The sequence below is a fragment of the Protopterus annectens genome, chromosome 6.part0 (genome assembly GCF_019279795.1).
Source record: "Protopterus annectens isolate FY-2018-M chromosome 6.part0, PAN1.0, whole genome shotgun sequence".
Lineage (NCBI taxonomy): Eukaryota > Metazoa > Chordata > Ceratodontiformes > Protopteridae > Protopterus > Protopterus annectens.
Window position 1 is genome coordinate 507,608,608 of NC_056737.1, and position 17,103 is coordinate 507,625,710.

A 17,103-nucleotide genomic window follows, 5' to 3' on the forward strand; every position below is an offset into this window, starting at 1 on the left:
TTTTAACAGCATATACTGGAAGGGAAGAAGTGAATCCCACCTGACTTTGAAAAATATTATTGAAATTAAATTAGTTTATGAATTGAGCCATAAAGATGTTATCCCACAGTTTTGAATGGAGCCAGAGATGCAGCGTGTGTGCTAGAGAATAGGTTGTAGCTCCTGTAGGAGTGGAATGGTTTCATTGTTTTATGACTTCCAGCAGCTGCACCACATTTGAGCAATGCTCATGTGTGTATTATTGACATGTAGGTGCTAAAATCCTGGCAGCTTCTAGTGTTGGTGAAAGCATGGGGAATGGAGTCAGATGACCAGATGTATGTGATGTCATTCTGTACAGAAATTATGTTTTAGTATTAGAGGAGACTGAAGTCTCAGCAGCATTCTGTATTCTGTCTTGAATCAGACAACAAGGGCCACTCACCCATCTTGCCTTGCTCTATTCAGTAAGTAAGAACAGTATTTATTTTAGTCAATCAGGAAAAGTTAGCGATACTAGCTAAATACTGTAACTGTGTGAAACTTTCTATCTGTGTTATTTTTAATATTTCTTGTGTCTGAAATTCTGGTGTTTGTTGTAAATAGATATTTAGTATTCTTGAATATAATTAACTATATTTAAACGTCTCATTGTGGCTGTCCTTTTAGAAAAATATATTTAAGTTCTGAGAGTATTTGCATATATTTGTTGATAACTCAGTCCACTCTTGAAAGCCTGGCTGTTTGGTCAACATTGCCATTTGTATTAATATTAGGTTTACTCAGTATAACTGTATAACCCTTTAAGAGCCTTATAGTATCATTTATAGTCTGGACAGAGGGTGGCATAGCTAGTAAATCTGTACCAGCCTTTCCTGTGGGTGTGTGAGAGTGAAAATTAAATCTCAAAACTGTGTGTGTGTCAGCTAATTGGAACAGGGACATGATGCATTGGTTTTGCACAGAGGGGTGCTGGAGGACTTGGCTTGAACACTCTGCTGAGGAGCTAACCCTACAGCTGTGCCAGTAATATGGGGTCTTATTGGGGACCTGGAAGGAGACATACCCCGGTCTGAGTGTGTGCCCTGTGTGCTCTTAAGGAAAATTGTGCTTGATGCAGAGAGGCCTGCATCTGAAAATACTGCATACATCTATTTTTACTCCAAATGAATGTACATCTCCAGTGTCAGTGGTGATGATTTAGGCTCCTTGATTACTGGCTAGAGTTGGGACATCACAGACATGTTCTGCTAACTTTTTTTTTTTTAAATGTTTCCATTTGAATTAGAGTGAATTATGTTTGCTGTTGATTTATGGTATTTTTTGTGAGGGAAGTGCTTGAATGCATTTATTTATTTATTTTATGTACTCTGTGATTACCATAATCTGCCCAATGGCTTCTCTCCTACTTTCCCCAATTATAGCATATTTGCTTTTTCAATTGAGTGAGCGGTAGGACTGTATTTCCTATTCAATCCTGAAGCTTAATCAGCTCTGTTCTCTGGAGGTTAAAGAGCTGAGGTTTAGGAAATAGATTTTGCCTACATGAAACACATTGGCCTATCTGTTTCCTACTGTAGTTACAACGTTGCACTTATCTGCTAATAGTGAGTGTGCAAGGATATAACCACCCATACCTTTCCTTTGGGGCTGATTTTGGTCAAACTGCAGGCAGAGTTGTCCAGTCTATATAATGAACCAGCCATGACCCCATCCACTCCAATAGGCATGTCCATCCTTCCCTACACTAGCTCCAACAAATTCCAAAGCTGCTAATTAAACCTAGCTTGTCTGAGTTGAGGTCAAGGTTTTATTTCTGTTCATCAATGAAACTGGAGAACGTTTGCTGTGATTTTTGGCTAGTAGTGTAAATATGTCCAGTTTAAGGGCATTTTACAAGCTGTGGTACCAAATATGTAGATGCATTATTTATGATGCCTTTATTTGGGGTCCACTATTAAGAGAAATACATTTATATCCACGGTATAAAGCTGTTCTTAATAGTAGCAGCAGCACTCTATGTACATTTGAATGTATGTTTTGTATCTAAGCAAAGTGTTAGCAATAATCTTGAAATATGTTTTTGGAATACGATGAGATTATAAACATTTTAAGATTTGGAAGATGGCTACTTACAGTGTGCCTGTATAATTTATTTATTTTTTATATTTGTTTACTGGCGTAGTGCACTGATCAGTATTGACCAATTTCAGGCTCAGCCAGAGTGAAATACAAAATATTTTGCAAAGGAAAAATACAGAAATTTTAACATGCACAGCTGAATGTACAGTCAAGCAGTGTGTAATGTGCAATAATAAACATTGGTTTCTAAAGTGGGTCAGTCTTCAGGAAATCTTGAAAACGAAGGAGATAGGGATAGTGTTAGGTGTTATGTCCTGTATTGAAGCAGAAGCATTTAGTTCAGATGAAGTGCATTTTGAATTGCATTCTGAATTTGGAAAACGTGTTGATTTCCTTTAGGTCCATGGTGAGAGGTTGCCAAAGAGTAGGTGCCTGAGAGGAGAAAGCATGCAGAGTGCAGTGGAGTTTGGTTCTAAGGGTAATGTCAATTAGGATTACTAGCTTGCTTTATGGAAATTTTGTAAATGTGAAGAATAGTCTGCATGTACATGACCCTTTGAGAGTAAATTTTGTCATGTAAAACATCATTGTCGTAAGTCAACTAATAGTCTTCCGAAATGCCTGTTTGACAGCTTAAACTTGTCAGTACTGGACCTGAGTGCTGATCCTGTTGTGTTAAATGGAGTTGTAAGGATCATGACAGTACAGTTGTGTAAGTAAACTTAACATAACGGTATTTGTTCGAATGATCACTGCTGCAGTAGCTTAAGCTATATGGGTTTATTTCCTGCAATGATACAAGTTGGCCACCTTCCAAAGTTTGAGTACCTTCAATGCACCCAAACTGATGTCTTTTAACTCAGCTCACCACAAGCTTAGTTTGTTTGCCAAGCCCTTCAGATCTTTTGTGCCAGCAGAGAGAGGAATGCTGAGACCTGACTGGGCAAATGCTAGGAGCAAGAAAAAATACAAGTCCACACCCTGGTATAAACAGCACATCAAGAGAGTGGTCCTAGCAAAGCCTGATTTAGACCTAGAGAAGGCATCCATGCATCCAAGCTTAGAGTGCTTTCTAAAAGCATGTGCAGAGGGCCAAGTTGCTACTTTTAGAATACTTCTAGAGTCCAGCCTTTTCCAAAAAGCCATAGATGAAGCCAAAGCCCTGGTAGAAGAGGTCTTGACCCTGCCAGGAATAGTTTTGTTGTTGTGCATATATATATATGTGTATGTATGTGTGTATATAATTTATGTAATTTATATGTATATATATATATATATATATATATATATATATATATATATATATAAAATATATTTATACACACACATTTATTATATGTGTGTGTGTATAGCTGTATACATGTGTGTATATAATTTATATATATATATATATATATATATATATATATATATATATATATATATATATATATATATATATATATATATATATATATATATATATACATGTATATGTGTGTGTATGTATATAAAAACAAAAGGTAATAGCCTTAGAGAAAGTGTTAGCTTCTCGACCCAAAATTAAGGTCATAAGTAGGGGCCACCAGTTTTCTTCAAGGCCTGTTCTATAATACCCCTTTCAAAAACATTTTGACATGAAACTGCATTGAAAGAGGAGGATCCATGGGCAGATATGTTGAAATGGCCAATTAAATTAACCTTGATGGTAGAGTAAAGCCATAGGATAGTAACTTACATAAATATTGTGAAACCAGAGAACAACTAGCCCTGAATGGGTGCTGGTTACGTTGTTGGCACCAACTAGAAGACCTTTTCTGTTTTGCTAATAAATGATTTTCTAGTAGGGCCGGGTTTCTTTCATCCATTATTGCCTGATGCACATCCTCAGTAAGCAGGTGTCTAAAGGGAATTAAGGCCCATCATTCAAGCAGTCAACTGAAGTTTGAGTTTCAGGTGTATCAAACACCCCTGATATTATGTGAGTAGATCCAATCTGTGAGGAAGCTTGTGGTAATTGCTCTTGACCATATCCAAAAAGAAGGGAGAACCACTGTTGCCTAATTCAGAAGGAAGTTACCACAGTGATCTTGGGATTCTTTTTGAATCTTCAGAAGTACCCTGGATATCAGTAGAAAGGGTGGAAACACAAATGAACGTTTCCTGTCCAAGGTAGGGAAAATATCTCAGCCTTCCAGGCCTTCTTGCATGGAGTCCTGGAGCAGAATCTTGACAGCTGATTGCTTAGAGATGAGGCAAATAGGTCTACTTGCTGAACTCCCCACAGATGGATCAAAACTGGGAAGATTTGCACTCTAGTTTCCATTCATGATGGTCTGCCTTTGTTCTTCCCAGCTTGTCAGCTACATAATTTTGCTTTAACCGAATGTAACATGCCCGTAGAGTAAGATTGTGCTGTGGAGCTATAACCCAACTAACATGGCAAATCTGCAAATGGGATACAACCTGGTTCCTCCTTGATGTTGATGTACCACATGACTCTGATATTTGCCCCAGGACTCAAAGATGATTGTGAGTGTGCCTTTCTTTTTTTAAAAAACAAAATCTTTGCCTATGTCAGACATAATAATTTATATAAATGAAAACAAACCATATGGATATAATTTCATTTGTAAAAAGTATATCTCACAAACCATATTTACATAATTGTAGGTGCAAATACTACATCATTTGTAATCTATCCAGTCATTGTGAAAGATTATAGCGCATTCATATCCTGCCTTCTTTTAAACCTCATTCTTCCTCTACATGTATTGTTTCCACAATTCCCATTTTTTCCTGTATAATTTGCTCCTAACCTTTACTAAAGATCCCAATTACAGTTTTTATTTTTGTTATTATATTCACTACGTCTAGTTGGTTTAGACTTTGATTTCCATTTTCTAGTAATTGCATTTTTGGCAGCCACCGTATTTAGACTCCGTTATGTGTAGGCAGCTACAATACTGTATCATACCTCAAAATAATTTCCTTAGTTACACCAATTTGCTCACCCAATATCTCTGACAGAGCAGTCTGCAAGGGATCTTTTTAAAGTCTGCCAACGCATTACACTTCCAGAAAATATGTTCCCCAGTTACCCGTTTCTTCCCCATCACACCCCCAGCATTTGATGTCTACCAGAGGAAAATTTCTTGGGTATTTTTATACTCCAAGTAGACTCCAGTGTAAACCCTTCCAAGTAAAGATCCTAAATCCTCCAGACGTTTCATATTTGGGAGGCATACCTATATCCCCCATTGTTTCTTTGTCAATTGCTTATCCACTCTCTCTTACATCCACTGATTTGATTCGTATATTTATCATGCAATATTTTGTATGATCTACTCATAGTAATTATTCATTAACAGTAACTTCTGTTTTAGATTCTACTGAAAACATTACCAGTGCTGGTCTTCCTCTTAGGATTCCCCTATTTCTTTCTCTTTGTATATACTTTGCCCTCCCTGTCAAGGATTGACTATCTCTATCCTGCAGTCCAAATAAATTCTTGGCCTCTTCCCATTCTATTACCTTTCCCTCTCTCTAATTATTTGCTCCCAATACCTTGGTCTTTTTACCAGTTTTCTCCAATAAATTCCAGCCCCTCTTCCTTTTGTCTGTATCCCTAATTGCAGTTGTCCTTATTGGCAGAAGCTCTTTTCTCCATCCCTGTGTTGGTTTAGTTCTTAGAATACTTTCTGCTACTTTATGAATATAATATTCTATATGGTTATAGCTCTTTTCCTTCTGGATCTGCATCCAGAATCCAAGTCTCTCTCGATTCTTGAACTTCCCCTCTGTTTCATCATCATCCTTTCCATTTTGAATTATAGTTTTCTGCTTGTGCTGCGTATAAGAGCCTTAAGTGTATATCTCTGAAATGCCCCTTCAAATTGGGTAATACCAAACCGCCTTATTAATTTGGAGGAATCAGCTTATCCCACTTGACTCCTGCCTCCTTCCCATTTCAGATAAAATCCTTCACCTCTTTAGTAATTGCTATCCACAACTTCTCTGGTTGATAAAATATGCCTGACCTGTGTATAAAATTAAAGGGTCTAAAAACATTTTAACTGCTTGTATCTTGCTATCCATATCCACATAACACATATTCTTAGCTGCCACACCAGAATACTTTCTAAAAACATTTTAACTGCTTGTATCTTGCTATCCATATCCACATAACAGGGCTTCCAGTTTCTCAGTTTTTGTATAGTCTTTTGCCACATATTCTTAGCTGCCACACCAGAATACTTTTTAATCCATACTCCTAAGTACCTCATTTTATCATGTCCCCATAAATACAGATGTTGCTGAATCAATTCTTGTGTGGGTACATAATTTATAACTATTGCCTTTGTTTTAACTTCATTAATTTTGTATCATGAAAAGATCTGAAACTGCTTTAAAATGTTCCATAAATGAAATATCCTTTTCTGGTTTTATCAGGTATAAAATAATATCTGCAAATACAGCCAGCGTTTCTTGATTACGATAACAGTTATATCCTTGAATTTCTGAGGCTCTTATTTTCTTTGCCAGCAGTTCTAAATACAGTGTAAATAAAGGCGAAAGAGGACACCTCTGCCTGGTTCCTCTGCTCAAACAGAAGTTAGGAGAGGAACCTACCCACTTTAATTTTCTCCTCCGAACCCTCATATATCCTCATAATCAACCTTCTAATTTTTTCAGGGAATGTAAATACTTCCATTGCCTACTCATAAACTACCAGCTTACTCTGTCAAATGCTTTATGTGCGTCAAGACCCACCAACAGTGGGATTTTCTTACAATCAGTTTCCCTGTGGTTCATCAGTGTTCTGTTAATGTGATCCACGTCTTTCAATTTTGGCATCACCTTTGCCATTTTTTTTAGCAATTATAGACAAACACTTTATAATCGCAGTTTAGGATTGAAATGGGCCTATATAAAACTGGATCTGATGGGTCTTTTACCCTCTTTAGCTGTTACAGCTACCACCACTTTCTTTCAGGATCTTGTTGCTGCTGCTACTCCTCTTAAAGATCTGGAAGGTTTTGTTTAACACTTTTATCATTTTTTTTTCCCTCTTGGCCACGAAATTTCCAACGGAATACCATCTCTTCCTGGGGACTTTCTGTTGGTTGTACATCATTTTTATCTCCTCTCCTCCTATCATATTAGTAATTGAGTCTCATCTGCCTCTGACCTTGGCATATTTAATTCTTCCATATTTCTCTGCTTTATACAGACTTCCATAACATTTCTGAAATATTTCTAGTGCCTGTACAGGATCTCATATTTGTCTGCCTTATTTATAGGCTCCCTAATCTTGGCAACAAACCTTTCTACTTTCTGTTGCCTGAGTCATTGCGCTAAAACATTTTGTGCTCTGGCATGATCAAAAACAGTTGCTTAACAGAAATCTTTCTAAACTCCTGCACATTAATGAGGTAATTCTTTCTTTATTTTCTGCTTGGCATTCTGCAATTGCTCCTCCTCCTTGTTAGGCAAGATTCCCCCTATTCTGCAATGCTTTAACATTTGTCAGTCCCTCTAAATAATTCTTGTTGCTTCTTAGGCATATTTTTCTGTTATTTCCACCCTATTTTTAAACTCCACTTTAACTTTATCCCACTCCCTAGGTATATATTGAAGAATTTTTTGTCTTCTCTAATAACTCCCAAATAACTTCCACTATCCATTCCTTAAACCCCTCTCTTTTCAACAGGTGGGAAAGCACCAGTATGTCCTGTTTTTATTTCATTTCCCTGGGTTTTTTCTTTTAGTTATTATTGGCATGTGATCTGAAATAGATTTGGATGTATATCAAAACTTTCAATTAAATGCTCATATTTCTGTGAAATGTTAAGTTTTATCTAGCCTAGCCCAGTTTTTGTATCTTGGGGAATATTTAACTTCACTCTGAACTCCTCCTACTGCATTCACATTTCCCATGCAAATATTTTCATAAATTTCTTCAAATATCTACCCTCCTTTGTTTATAATTCCTTTCTTGCCCCCCCAACACATCTTCCCTGCTGCAGATCAAATTCCAGTACCCACCTATAAGTAACATTCCCTGATGAAAACTGGATAATTTCTCCCAGAAATTTTCTTAAGCTCCTTTATAGCAGTTTGAGGTGGAATATGAATACATGCCAGTGTAATCCTCCTCCCTTACCAGTAGCTCCTTGGCACTACACATCTATCATTATTACCGTTTTATCCTCCTCTTTCACTTTTGGAGCTCCTCTTGCAGTTAATAAAGTACTCATCTTTTCCTTTGTCCCAGGTATTCTGCTGAATAACCATCCTGAAAACCTTATTTTATCAAATTCACATGTCCAGTTCTTTCCAAATGGGTCGTCTCTAACGTAGCTGCTTGCAATCTACATTTTTTATATAGTTCAGTACTCTTTCTTTTTTGTATATATATGTGAGACCATTAACATTTTAAAGATAATATCAAAAGGGTCATTATGTTGAAAAGCTTTTATTCCCATCTTTTATTTCTAACAGTTTTCTGTTAAGTATCTAGTTCCAGCTTTTGTGTTACATTCATACACTAATGGTTGGCAGGTTGACCTTTTGTACAGTTCTTTCTTTTCATGTCCATTTGAGCCTATGTCACATCTTGCAAACATTTTTGTTTTACTGAAAGCCCTCAAAAAATACACCAAAAAAACTATTAACTTAGTATTAACACACAAAACTGTGTTCATCTTCAAATCCTAATAGGAACAATTGTCCCAAACTGACAGCCACCCTTGGACTTAGCATGGATCACCTTCCTTTTAGGTTAATCCAAGACGCATGGTATAGCCTGTGCTTCTAATAAGTGCGTTCAGCTTTTGTCTTTTTATTGCTTTCATAGAATGAGAACACTTGAATGGTTTCAGAAAACATTATCTCTTAGCCATTGAAAGAAAGTCGTTAAAAGAAAAGTATTCTGTTTTTATTTCTCTTTCTCAAATTGTCTCCATGGAGACATGAGAACCAGAGTTGCTTACCAGATATAGAGTTGCTTCTACAAGTATGTAATTTAGTTAGATATCTGCTAGAGGAGACCTTTATTATGTTCATTGTTAATTTATTTGCTTTTTCTTTGAAATGTATTTCTAGATAAAGCCGAGAGCCTTAATACAGTCATTTCCCTATGCAAGAATGACAAAAATCACACAATTTTTTTCTTGTATCATACTCGTGAACAGACTCTTCTTGTATTTATTACATTGCAGTGCCTACATTTCTTAAAACTGAACAAGGAGAAAGAAAAAAGGAAACAAAAATAGGCACTTGTTTACTTTTAATATCCCCATTACAGTTGAAAATAACTGAGAACTTTATAGCATGCAGATATCATGCACTATACAGATTATAGCAATAACCCACGACTGGGTGTGGGTGATGCTGGATTTACCCATGGTTGGCGTGGTTTGGTCACGAGGGCGAAGCCCGAGTGGCCAAACAAAGCCAACCGTGGGTAAATCCAGTATTACCCACACCCAGAAGTGGGTTATTGCTATTATACAATGACATTATTTAAGAAAAAAAATATTTAAATAATAATAATTACTTTTCTTAAATAATGGTATTGTATAATGCCTCCTTGCTGCCCTTCCGCAGCTGTCTGGTATTCTGCGGCAGTTCTGATGTACTGCACATGCATATGCCTACGCAGTACATCAGAGCTGTGGGCAAAAGCAATGGAGAAAGCAAGATCTCCATTGCTTTTTACAAACTTGTTTCGCTATGTTAAACTCGTTTAACATAGCAAGACAGCTTTAAAAAAGCAATGGAGAATCTCCGTTGCTTTTTTTAAAGCTGTCTCGCTATGTTAAACTCGTTTAACATAGCGAGACAGTGTGAAGCAACGGAGATCTTGCATTCTCCGTTGCTGTAAAAAAGAATTATAGTAATGGAAAAAGTCTGGGCGACCGGACCTTTTTTCCATTACTATAACTCTGATTTACAATGTGCACGCTGACCAATCAGTATGCACGTTTTTGAATATTAATGGGGGGGTCGTTGTATAAATTACTGTTAAGAACAAAAGTTTGTTTTACTTGCAGTTAACACTTTCCTTTCTCTTCTCCCCCAAATGTTCTTCCAGACATCAGTGGCATGAAGTAGGGCATGTGCTTTAGAGCCCTCTAAAATTTTAACAAAGTCAAAAGTTCAATATTTCGGTTTTCTTGTTCAGTCATGTTTTACAAATATAATTGATGCTTTATAATCCCACATTTATTGGTAAATTTCCGAATTGCTGGTTGTATTCCTGTTTATGTCCTTCTCCCAATTCCAGTCTGCTTCCTTTCCAAATTCCAGACTGTGCTTCCTTTCCAATGTACGCTGGTTTCTTCTAGTCAGCTCTTGTGTTTATTTTCTGTGTCTCAAACATTTTCCATTGAAACACTGGAAGAGGTTCACTGGCACAGTCTCTTTATTATCAGAAGAACAAGTAACAGAATTGTGTCCTGTTTCACACCTTACTTTTTGTTGGAAAAACTTTTGTATTTCCTCCTTAGCATGTTCACCCTTCAGGAAAGAATATTCTAAAGCTAGCTGGATACAGCAGTTTGAATCTCACTCCTGCTTCTTGACATTCCCTGATTAGTGGCATAAGTTTACTCCTCCTGCCTGGTGTGTATCATTTTCCACAAATACTCTTGTCTCCCACTTTTAGTACATTGTCCTTTTGCCACAGTTTTGTCAGAATCAACTCTTCCTGCTGCTAGGATTGCATTCTTACTATTAAAAGTCTAGGTTGCATTTTCATGGCCAGGTTTGGAGCATATACACCCTTTCAGTTAACAATTCCTGCTGTGGAATACCAGTCCAGTTGCTAATTTGTGCTTTCATAAAAATTAATGCAGTCTGTTCCTTCCAGCTTCTCTGGTACAGAAGAAAATCTTAGATTTTCCCTACATGCTGTATCCTCTAATTCTGTATTACTTTTTTAAACATCTTTTCTTGATCAGTCTCATATACAGCCAGTCTTTTTTCTTTTTGACCTCCAATGTTTGCAGTTTTATCACTTCGTATGAACTAGCCTTTTGTTATTTGAGTTGATATACATCATCAGTGTGTTTTTTTTTTTTTTTTTTTTTTTTTTATTTTAATCACCTCTCAGTACATTTGACTTTTTTTTCCTCTAGGTTACTGGAAGTCATGTCTTGCACCAAAGTTGGAGCTTGCACTGCTTTTTGGTGAACAACTCGGAATTCTTTACAGTCAGTGTTTTTCCTCAACTTTTGTGGTAGTGTGGTTGATTTTCTTTCAGGTTCTCTGAATTTCCTTTTTGTTGGCATCCAGGCAGTGCACTTAATAGCCAGCTACTGAAATTTACACCAAAAGTGAGTTCACTGGTTCTTTCTTCTGAGTTTGTTTTCATACTGGGAGAGCTGTTACTCAATGTGCAGCCATCCTGGAAGTCGAGAGTTGAGTGCCTTTTATATTTATGGGCATATAACTGTCTTTGGTGTCTCACACACCTTGCACTTTTATCCCTCCTAAAATTGCTTCCCAAGCAAAATCCATGTCATCTGTGGTGACTGACGCCTTTAGAACAAACAGGAAGAAGGGGAGATGTGGGTTTAAGGAAATTTGCTTTCTCCACAAAGTGATCTTCCTTCTGACAGACTTCAGCACTGGGGTTTGAAAGGATGAAGGATGTTGGTGCGGAGACCAAAGAAGCTTCAGGTACCATTGTATCTGTCTTGCTTCAAGTATTGCCAGGGGTATCTCTCATCACAGAATGGCACGAGACCCAAAATGCTGAGGCTTTCTCTTGCAGTGACCAAAGTCTGAGAAAAAAAACATATAAATAACTATATATATATATATATTTTTTTTTTTTCCTGTGGAAGAAAAGCTTGTAAATGTTCAGCTTACTCGGCAGTGTTGGGTAGAAGTCATGCATTGTAGTTTGATTTACGTTAATTAGTATGCTTCATAAAGGGCAGGTAGTTTTTGTTGCCCAATTTTTTTTTGGGGGGGGGGGGGGGGTCAATGAACCTGCATATTTTGCTTTCATCTGTCTGCATGGTTAACTTGTTCCGAATGATATTCTGAGTGATGGATCATATTCCAGACAGGAAAAATGAGTCCTTTAGCAGTGGCAGTTCACATTTCAGGGCAAAGGAGCATTGCGCATCACCTGAACTTTTTCATTTATTTGGAGATGCTGTTGGAAATTCTGATTTTAAGCTTGTATATTTGAGAAATGAGATTTGTAAAGGGTCCATATAAAAAGTCAGTACTTGTATCTAAACAATCGCCACGTGAAGTCCTTTTTGTTCATGCAGTGAGTAATCATTTTGTGTATGGTGAACATTGTGCTGTTTTTTACAATTTTTTTTTTTTTTTTGGCTTTCAATCCCCCCCGCCCCACACACACACACACACACACACCTGCTTTCCATAGTCACTGCCATATTCACAATTTTCTTATGTGTTCTTCTGTCTGGGGGTGGACAAATACTTAAGACTGCAGCAGAAACCTGAAGGAAAGTTGAGAATTTTTTTTAATGTTTGTAATGACCTTACTTCATATTCGTCAGTAGAGGTCTGTGCAGTGTCAGTTTTCTGTAAGCTGCATTATGCACAACCATGATAATTCCTTAGAGCCCATGCAATTCTGGGCTTTGTGTTCCCAAGTCCTTGTTGGTAAGAATGCAGTTTTGACCTTTCCCCAAGGTGGTACTTAATAACGGACTCTTACCTAAGTCAAGTGAAATTATCTCTGCTGCTAACTCATTTCATCCTAGCCAGTACCTCCATTGCACCAGGTCGCCATTTGACCCTAGGACATCTGGTGGGTATAGTCAAGCTAAAAACCTCTGTCACAGAAACTTCAACCTTGACTCTCACTTGGATGATTTGTTTTTGTTTAAACCTTGTTGCTGAAGCCAGGGCATTCTGTAATTCATATATGATTCTGCACATCTGAGAACTTAACTGCATAGTTATTTGTTTTTGCATATTATTCTTTGCAGGATAGGCAGGAATGTTGTATTATTCAGTTTGAAGAAATCCATTTCGTACATTATAACAGCATTTGCTTTTTCAGTTCAGACTAACACTTTTTTTTTTCTTTTTATCTAGGATTGAAGCAGCAAAATGCCCTGATGTTGTTGTGGCCCGAATTGACCCTAAAAAATTAAAAAAGAAGCAAACCGTAAATGTTTCGGTATGTATTTAATTACAGATTATTAATAAATGTGAGGATAAATTTTGGACTTTTAAATGGGGGAGGAATCAAACTGTGCGCATTTAAAACAGTGAATTGTATGTTTTGTTTTGTAGTGACATGCAAATAAAATCTTCTCCACCTCTCTTTTAACCAGTAGTAGGTGGACTTGAAATGCCTTAAACAACTGAAGAAGGGGAAAGGCAACTCCAGCAGTGACGAACTTCTTTAGAGACAAGTGTATTTTCATCAGCATATTTAGATGTTTGGTATCGTTGGTGTGTTTGCCACATAAGCTGCCATTGGGCTTACTCTTTTCATCTACATTTCTGATTTTGTAAACTGCAAAAGGAAAATAGTAAAGAAAATACAGAAATCTTTGAAGCCTGTTTTTTTGTTTTGGAGAAGGGCTTAGAAAAGGTAGACATGATAATTGTACATGGCAGCTTGGTAGCTCATCAAATTGGATCTTTTAGACCATGGACTAAAAGACAAATATACAATATTTACAAGAATGCTTCATGTGAAACATTAATACTAGAAGAAAAACAAAGAGTAATTAATAACATTTCAAGTAATAAACAGTTTGATTACAAAATTCTCTCCAAACATATTAATAATTGTTAATACCTTCAAGTGAAAAGTATTATGCTAGTATAATATTAAATATCTGTTCCCAAATTTTTGGATTATAAATATTTTTATTATGCGGATTTAAAAGTAGTTTATGAGCTAATATATGCCTTGTTGCCAAAACTCTAAAGTTTTCCCATGATGTTTTAGATGGGTCTAACCAATTCGTGGCTATATAAAGCTTCATTAATAAAAAAAATATTAATAAATATAATACTTTGTGATCTAGGGAGTTCTTTCGGGGGAATATGCAAAATCATAAATTTCCATGACAACGTTGTGCTTTGGTAACCCATCTTCTGAAGTTGAATCTTAAGGGAATTCCAAAGCTTGTTGTATATGCATTTACAGCTCCAGAACATATGAAGAAGATCAGCTGGTAAAAATGACAAGTTTTAATCTACCTTAATACCAAGATCCTTGATATTATCCCCCTCTAAAATTGTATTTTGAATAGTGTGTGGGTAAACCTGGGCTTTCCTCACCAAAATGTATCACCTTGGATTTTGTATTGAACTTCATGTTTTTATATGTAGCCCAAAGATCCAGATTATCCAGAAAATGTACTGACTGTACATCGCTTGCCAAGAGAAATTTTAATTTAAAGAACTGAAATAAAACTGCAAACAAAAGTGAACTTCATAGTATGTAGCATAATATAACAAGAAAACAAAGACAAAAAAATGCCAACTGTATATCTACAGCCAGGATTACTTGAGTCTTGTGCCAGTTGTTACAGGGTTTCATGAAGTAAAAGATCGCAGTGGTTCCTTGAAGTTGTCTTCAGATATTTTTGGTATAAGTTGCTACATTCCAGACACTGTTATATCCAATCATAACTAAGTTTGGTCCATATCATTACCAATAATCATAGCTAAATACTGTGCAAAAACATCAAATGTATCTTACAGCTGTAGTTCCCAGATTGGAATTGCTTAATTTAAACTTTTATTACCAATCTCTTGTAGCCATCAGCCTTCTTGCAGTAATTCAGCCCATTTGATCACCTGTAGAGAGAGAGCCATTCACAGGAAGCCATCATCCAGACAGCCATCAAAGCTTTTATTATTTTAAACCTAATCCCTCCGGTAAGAGCTGATGTGCACACTTAGCGATGCAGGGGCCTGCAGTGCCTTCCTTAGTGGGCGTGTACATTTTCAAATATGCCCCATGAAAGCTACTTAACAAACATGGATTGACAGAACTCTGTGTCCGTCCTAGCCTATCTCGTGCATACTATCCATCTTTCTATGTGGTAGCGGCAGTGCAGTGAGTTGGATTGCTTCTCAATCCGCCTGCAATATGTAGGCTTCTAATTGATTTTCAGGTTGCAGTCAGGACTTTATAATTCTACATCATGGAGGTAATCGGACTGAAATTAAGCATTTTATAAAGAAGTGAAGAAATTCATTGTTCACATTATTGTGCAGATGTGGTAGTTGTCAAAACTGTTGGGAATCTGACCTACTAGAAATGGAAATAAGCACTCAGTACATTAATGACTTGCAATTCAGTTATCTTGTAGACAAGTCATCTCTAACTAAAGAGTCTGACAGTTAATACAGATATCAGTTTGTGTTTATATATGTGTACAGTACGTGTGTGTGTGTGTGTGTGTGTGTGTGTGTGTGTGTGTGTGTGTGTGTGTGTGTGTAATATATCATGTGTGCACTCTGCTACATGGAAAACTTCCTCTTCATTACTGTCCATTTAACAGTAGTTAGAGAAAAGAAAAAACTGCCAGCATCCCAGCCTACCATAACCTTAAACTACTGCTAAACAGAGCTAGTATGTATCTTTCTTTACATAGTTATGCTAACCATGTGCTGCAGCATATTTTCAAATTATAAGAGGGAAATCATTTACCATAATTCTGAATACCAGATAAATGCAGAAGTCTCATCAAAATCTGGTACCTCCATTCCCAGAGGATTTGGTACTCCCTTAACTGAGTAAAATCCAGAAGCCTCACCTTTTAACATAATGGGGTTGTTTCAAAGTTAAGTGGTATGTAGCATATTTGGAGGTGAATATTTTTAAATTATTTTAATGTTTATATATGGCAGCTGCATGTCGTGTGTTGCACTACTTTCTATAAGCAAAGCAAAGACCTCTTGGAGGCTGGTAATTCTTCCACAGTGCATGTGTTGCTCATGTGTAGTGATACAGATGAGCATCTTAACAGACATCTAAAGGTTACATGGTGGCAAAAGTGAAGACATTTGTCAGAGTTCTGTTTAGACATGCAGAAGCAAAATGTAAAAAAAAAATAGTGCCTCTTGAACCATCAGGAAATCTCTTGCAACATTTTAGTTTAGCAGAAAGCTGAAGGTTCGTCTCTAGATATGTAGTTTGTTCTGTAAAGCAAATAATTGAGAAATTTGAAAAGGTACAATGCGATAAGTTTTGCATGCCACTAGAAAAGAAGCCTCAAGGGTATTTAATGCTTTTGACATTCAAGAGGAGGAAAAGGGCAAAACAGCAACATCTAAAGGTCAGGAATTCTTATGACATTAGAAAGAATGGGTTTATTTCTGGCATGCAACATGTCCAGAACAAGCTTAAAACTGCCCATCGCAGGTTAGCCAGATTTTCATCTGGAGCTAGCAGATTTGAGCATCACTTTAGCTTACATTCTGTCTTGTAATTTCATAGTTTCTGGTAAGCTGTGAAAAGGTTGAAGACCATCATAATGCACGCTGCAAGGCTACAAGGTCATAAAGTAGACATTCAAACTAAAGCAAGTGTCTAAAGACTTCTTGATTTGATTCTAATGAATAGGCAGACTATTCCAAAATATCACAATACTTTGTGTGATAAACCTTGATCTAAAAATAGTTTTGCATTTTGCTTTTTGAAATGTATAATTTGCAGTGCTAGAACTTTGCCTGATTACAGCAGCTCAACAAAATCTGTGCTTCATCATCAAGGACCTAAACCTTGTGACCACAATAAACAGGACACGCTGGAGGGACAGATTCCTGTCCCAGAGACTTCCTATACTCTGGAACAAGCTATACCCATCTATGTCAAGCAAAGTTCTTCATTAGCACTCTTCAAGAAAAATATTGATGAGTGGATGGGAAATAGGAAATAAACCCCGGGGATCACTTCTGTATCTCTGATGGACAGTGGCACAGGAAAATAACTTTCTTGGGTGGTGTAAGCTATGGAACCTTGCTGGCTAGGCTTACGTAGGCCCTTGGGCCGATAGGTTCATAGGTAGGTATTAGGCTAAGTGCATGCCATACTAG

General features: G+C 36.9%; 1 protein-coding gene across 2 annotated transcripts in view; it reads left to right on the forward strand.

Annotated features, from left to right (window-relative positions):
• GEMIN2 (gem nuclear organelle associated protein 2) overlaps nucleotides 1–17,103 on the forward strand; it is a 464,095-nt gene that overhangs the window by 56,711 nt on the left and 390,281 nt on the right. For both annotated transcript variants that reach the window (XM_044074221.1, XM_044074220.1), the window contains exon 2: nucleotides 13,132–13,216. In XM_044074221.1, coding sequence (XP_043930156.1) covers nucleotides 13,132–13,216 — 85 coding nt within the window. The remainder of the gene's footprint in view (nucleotides 1–13,131; nucleotides 13,217–17,103) is intronic.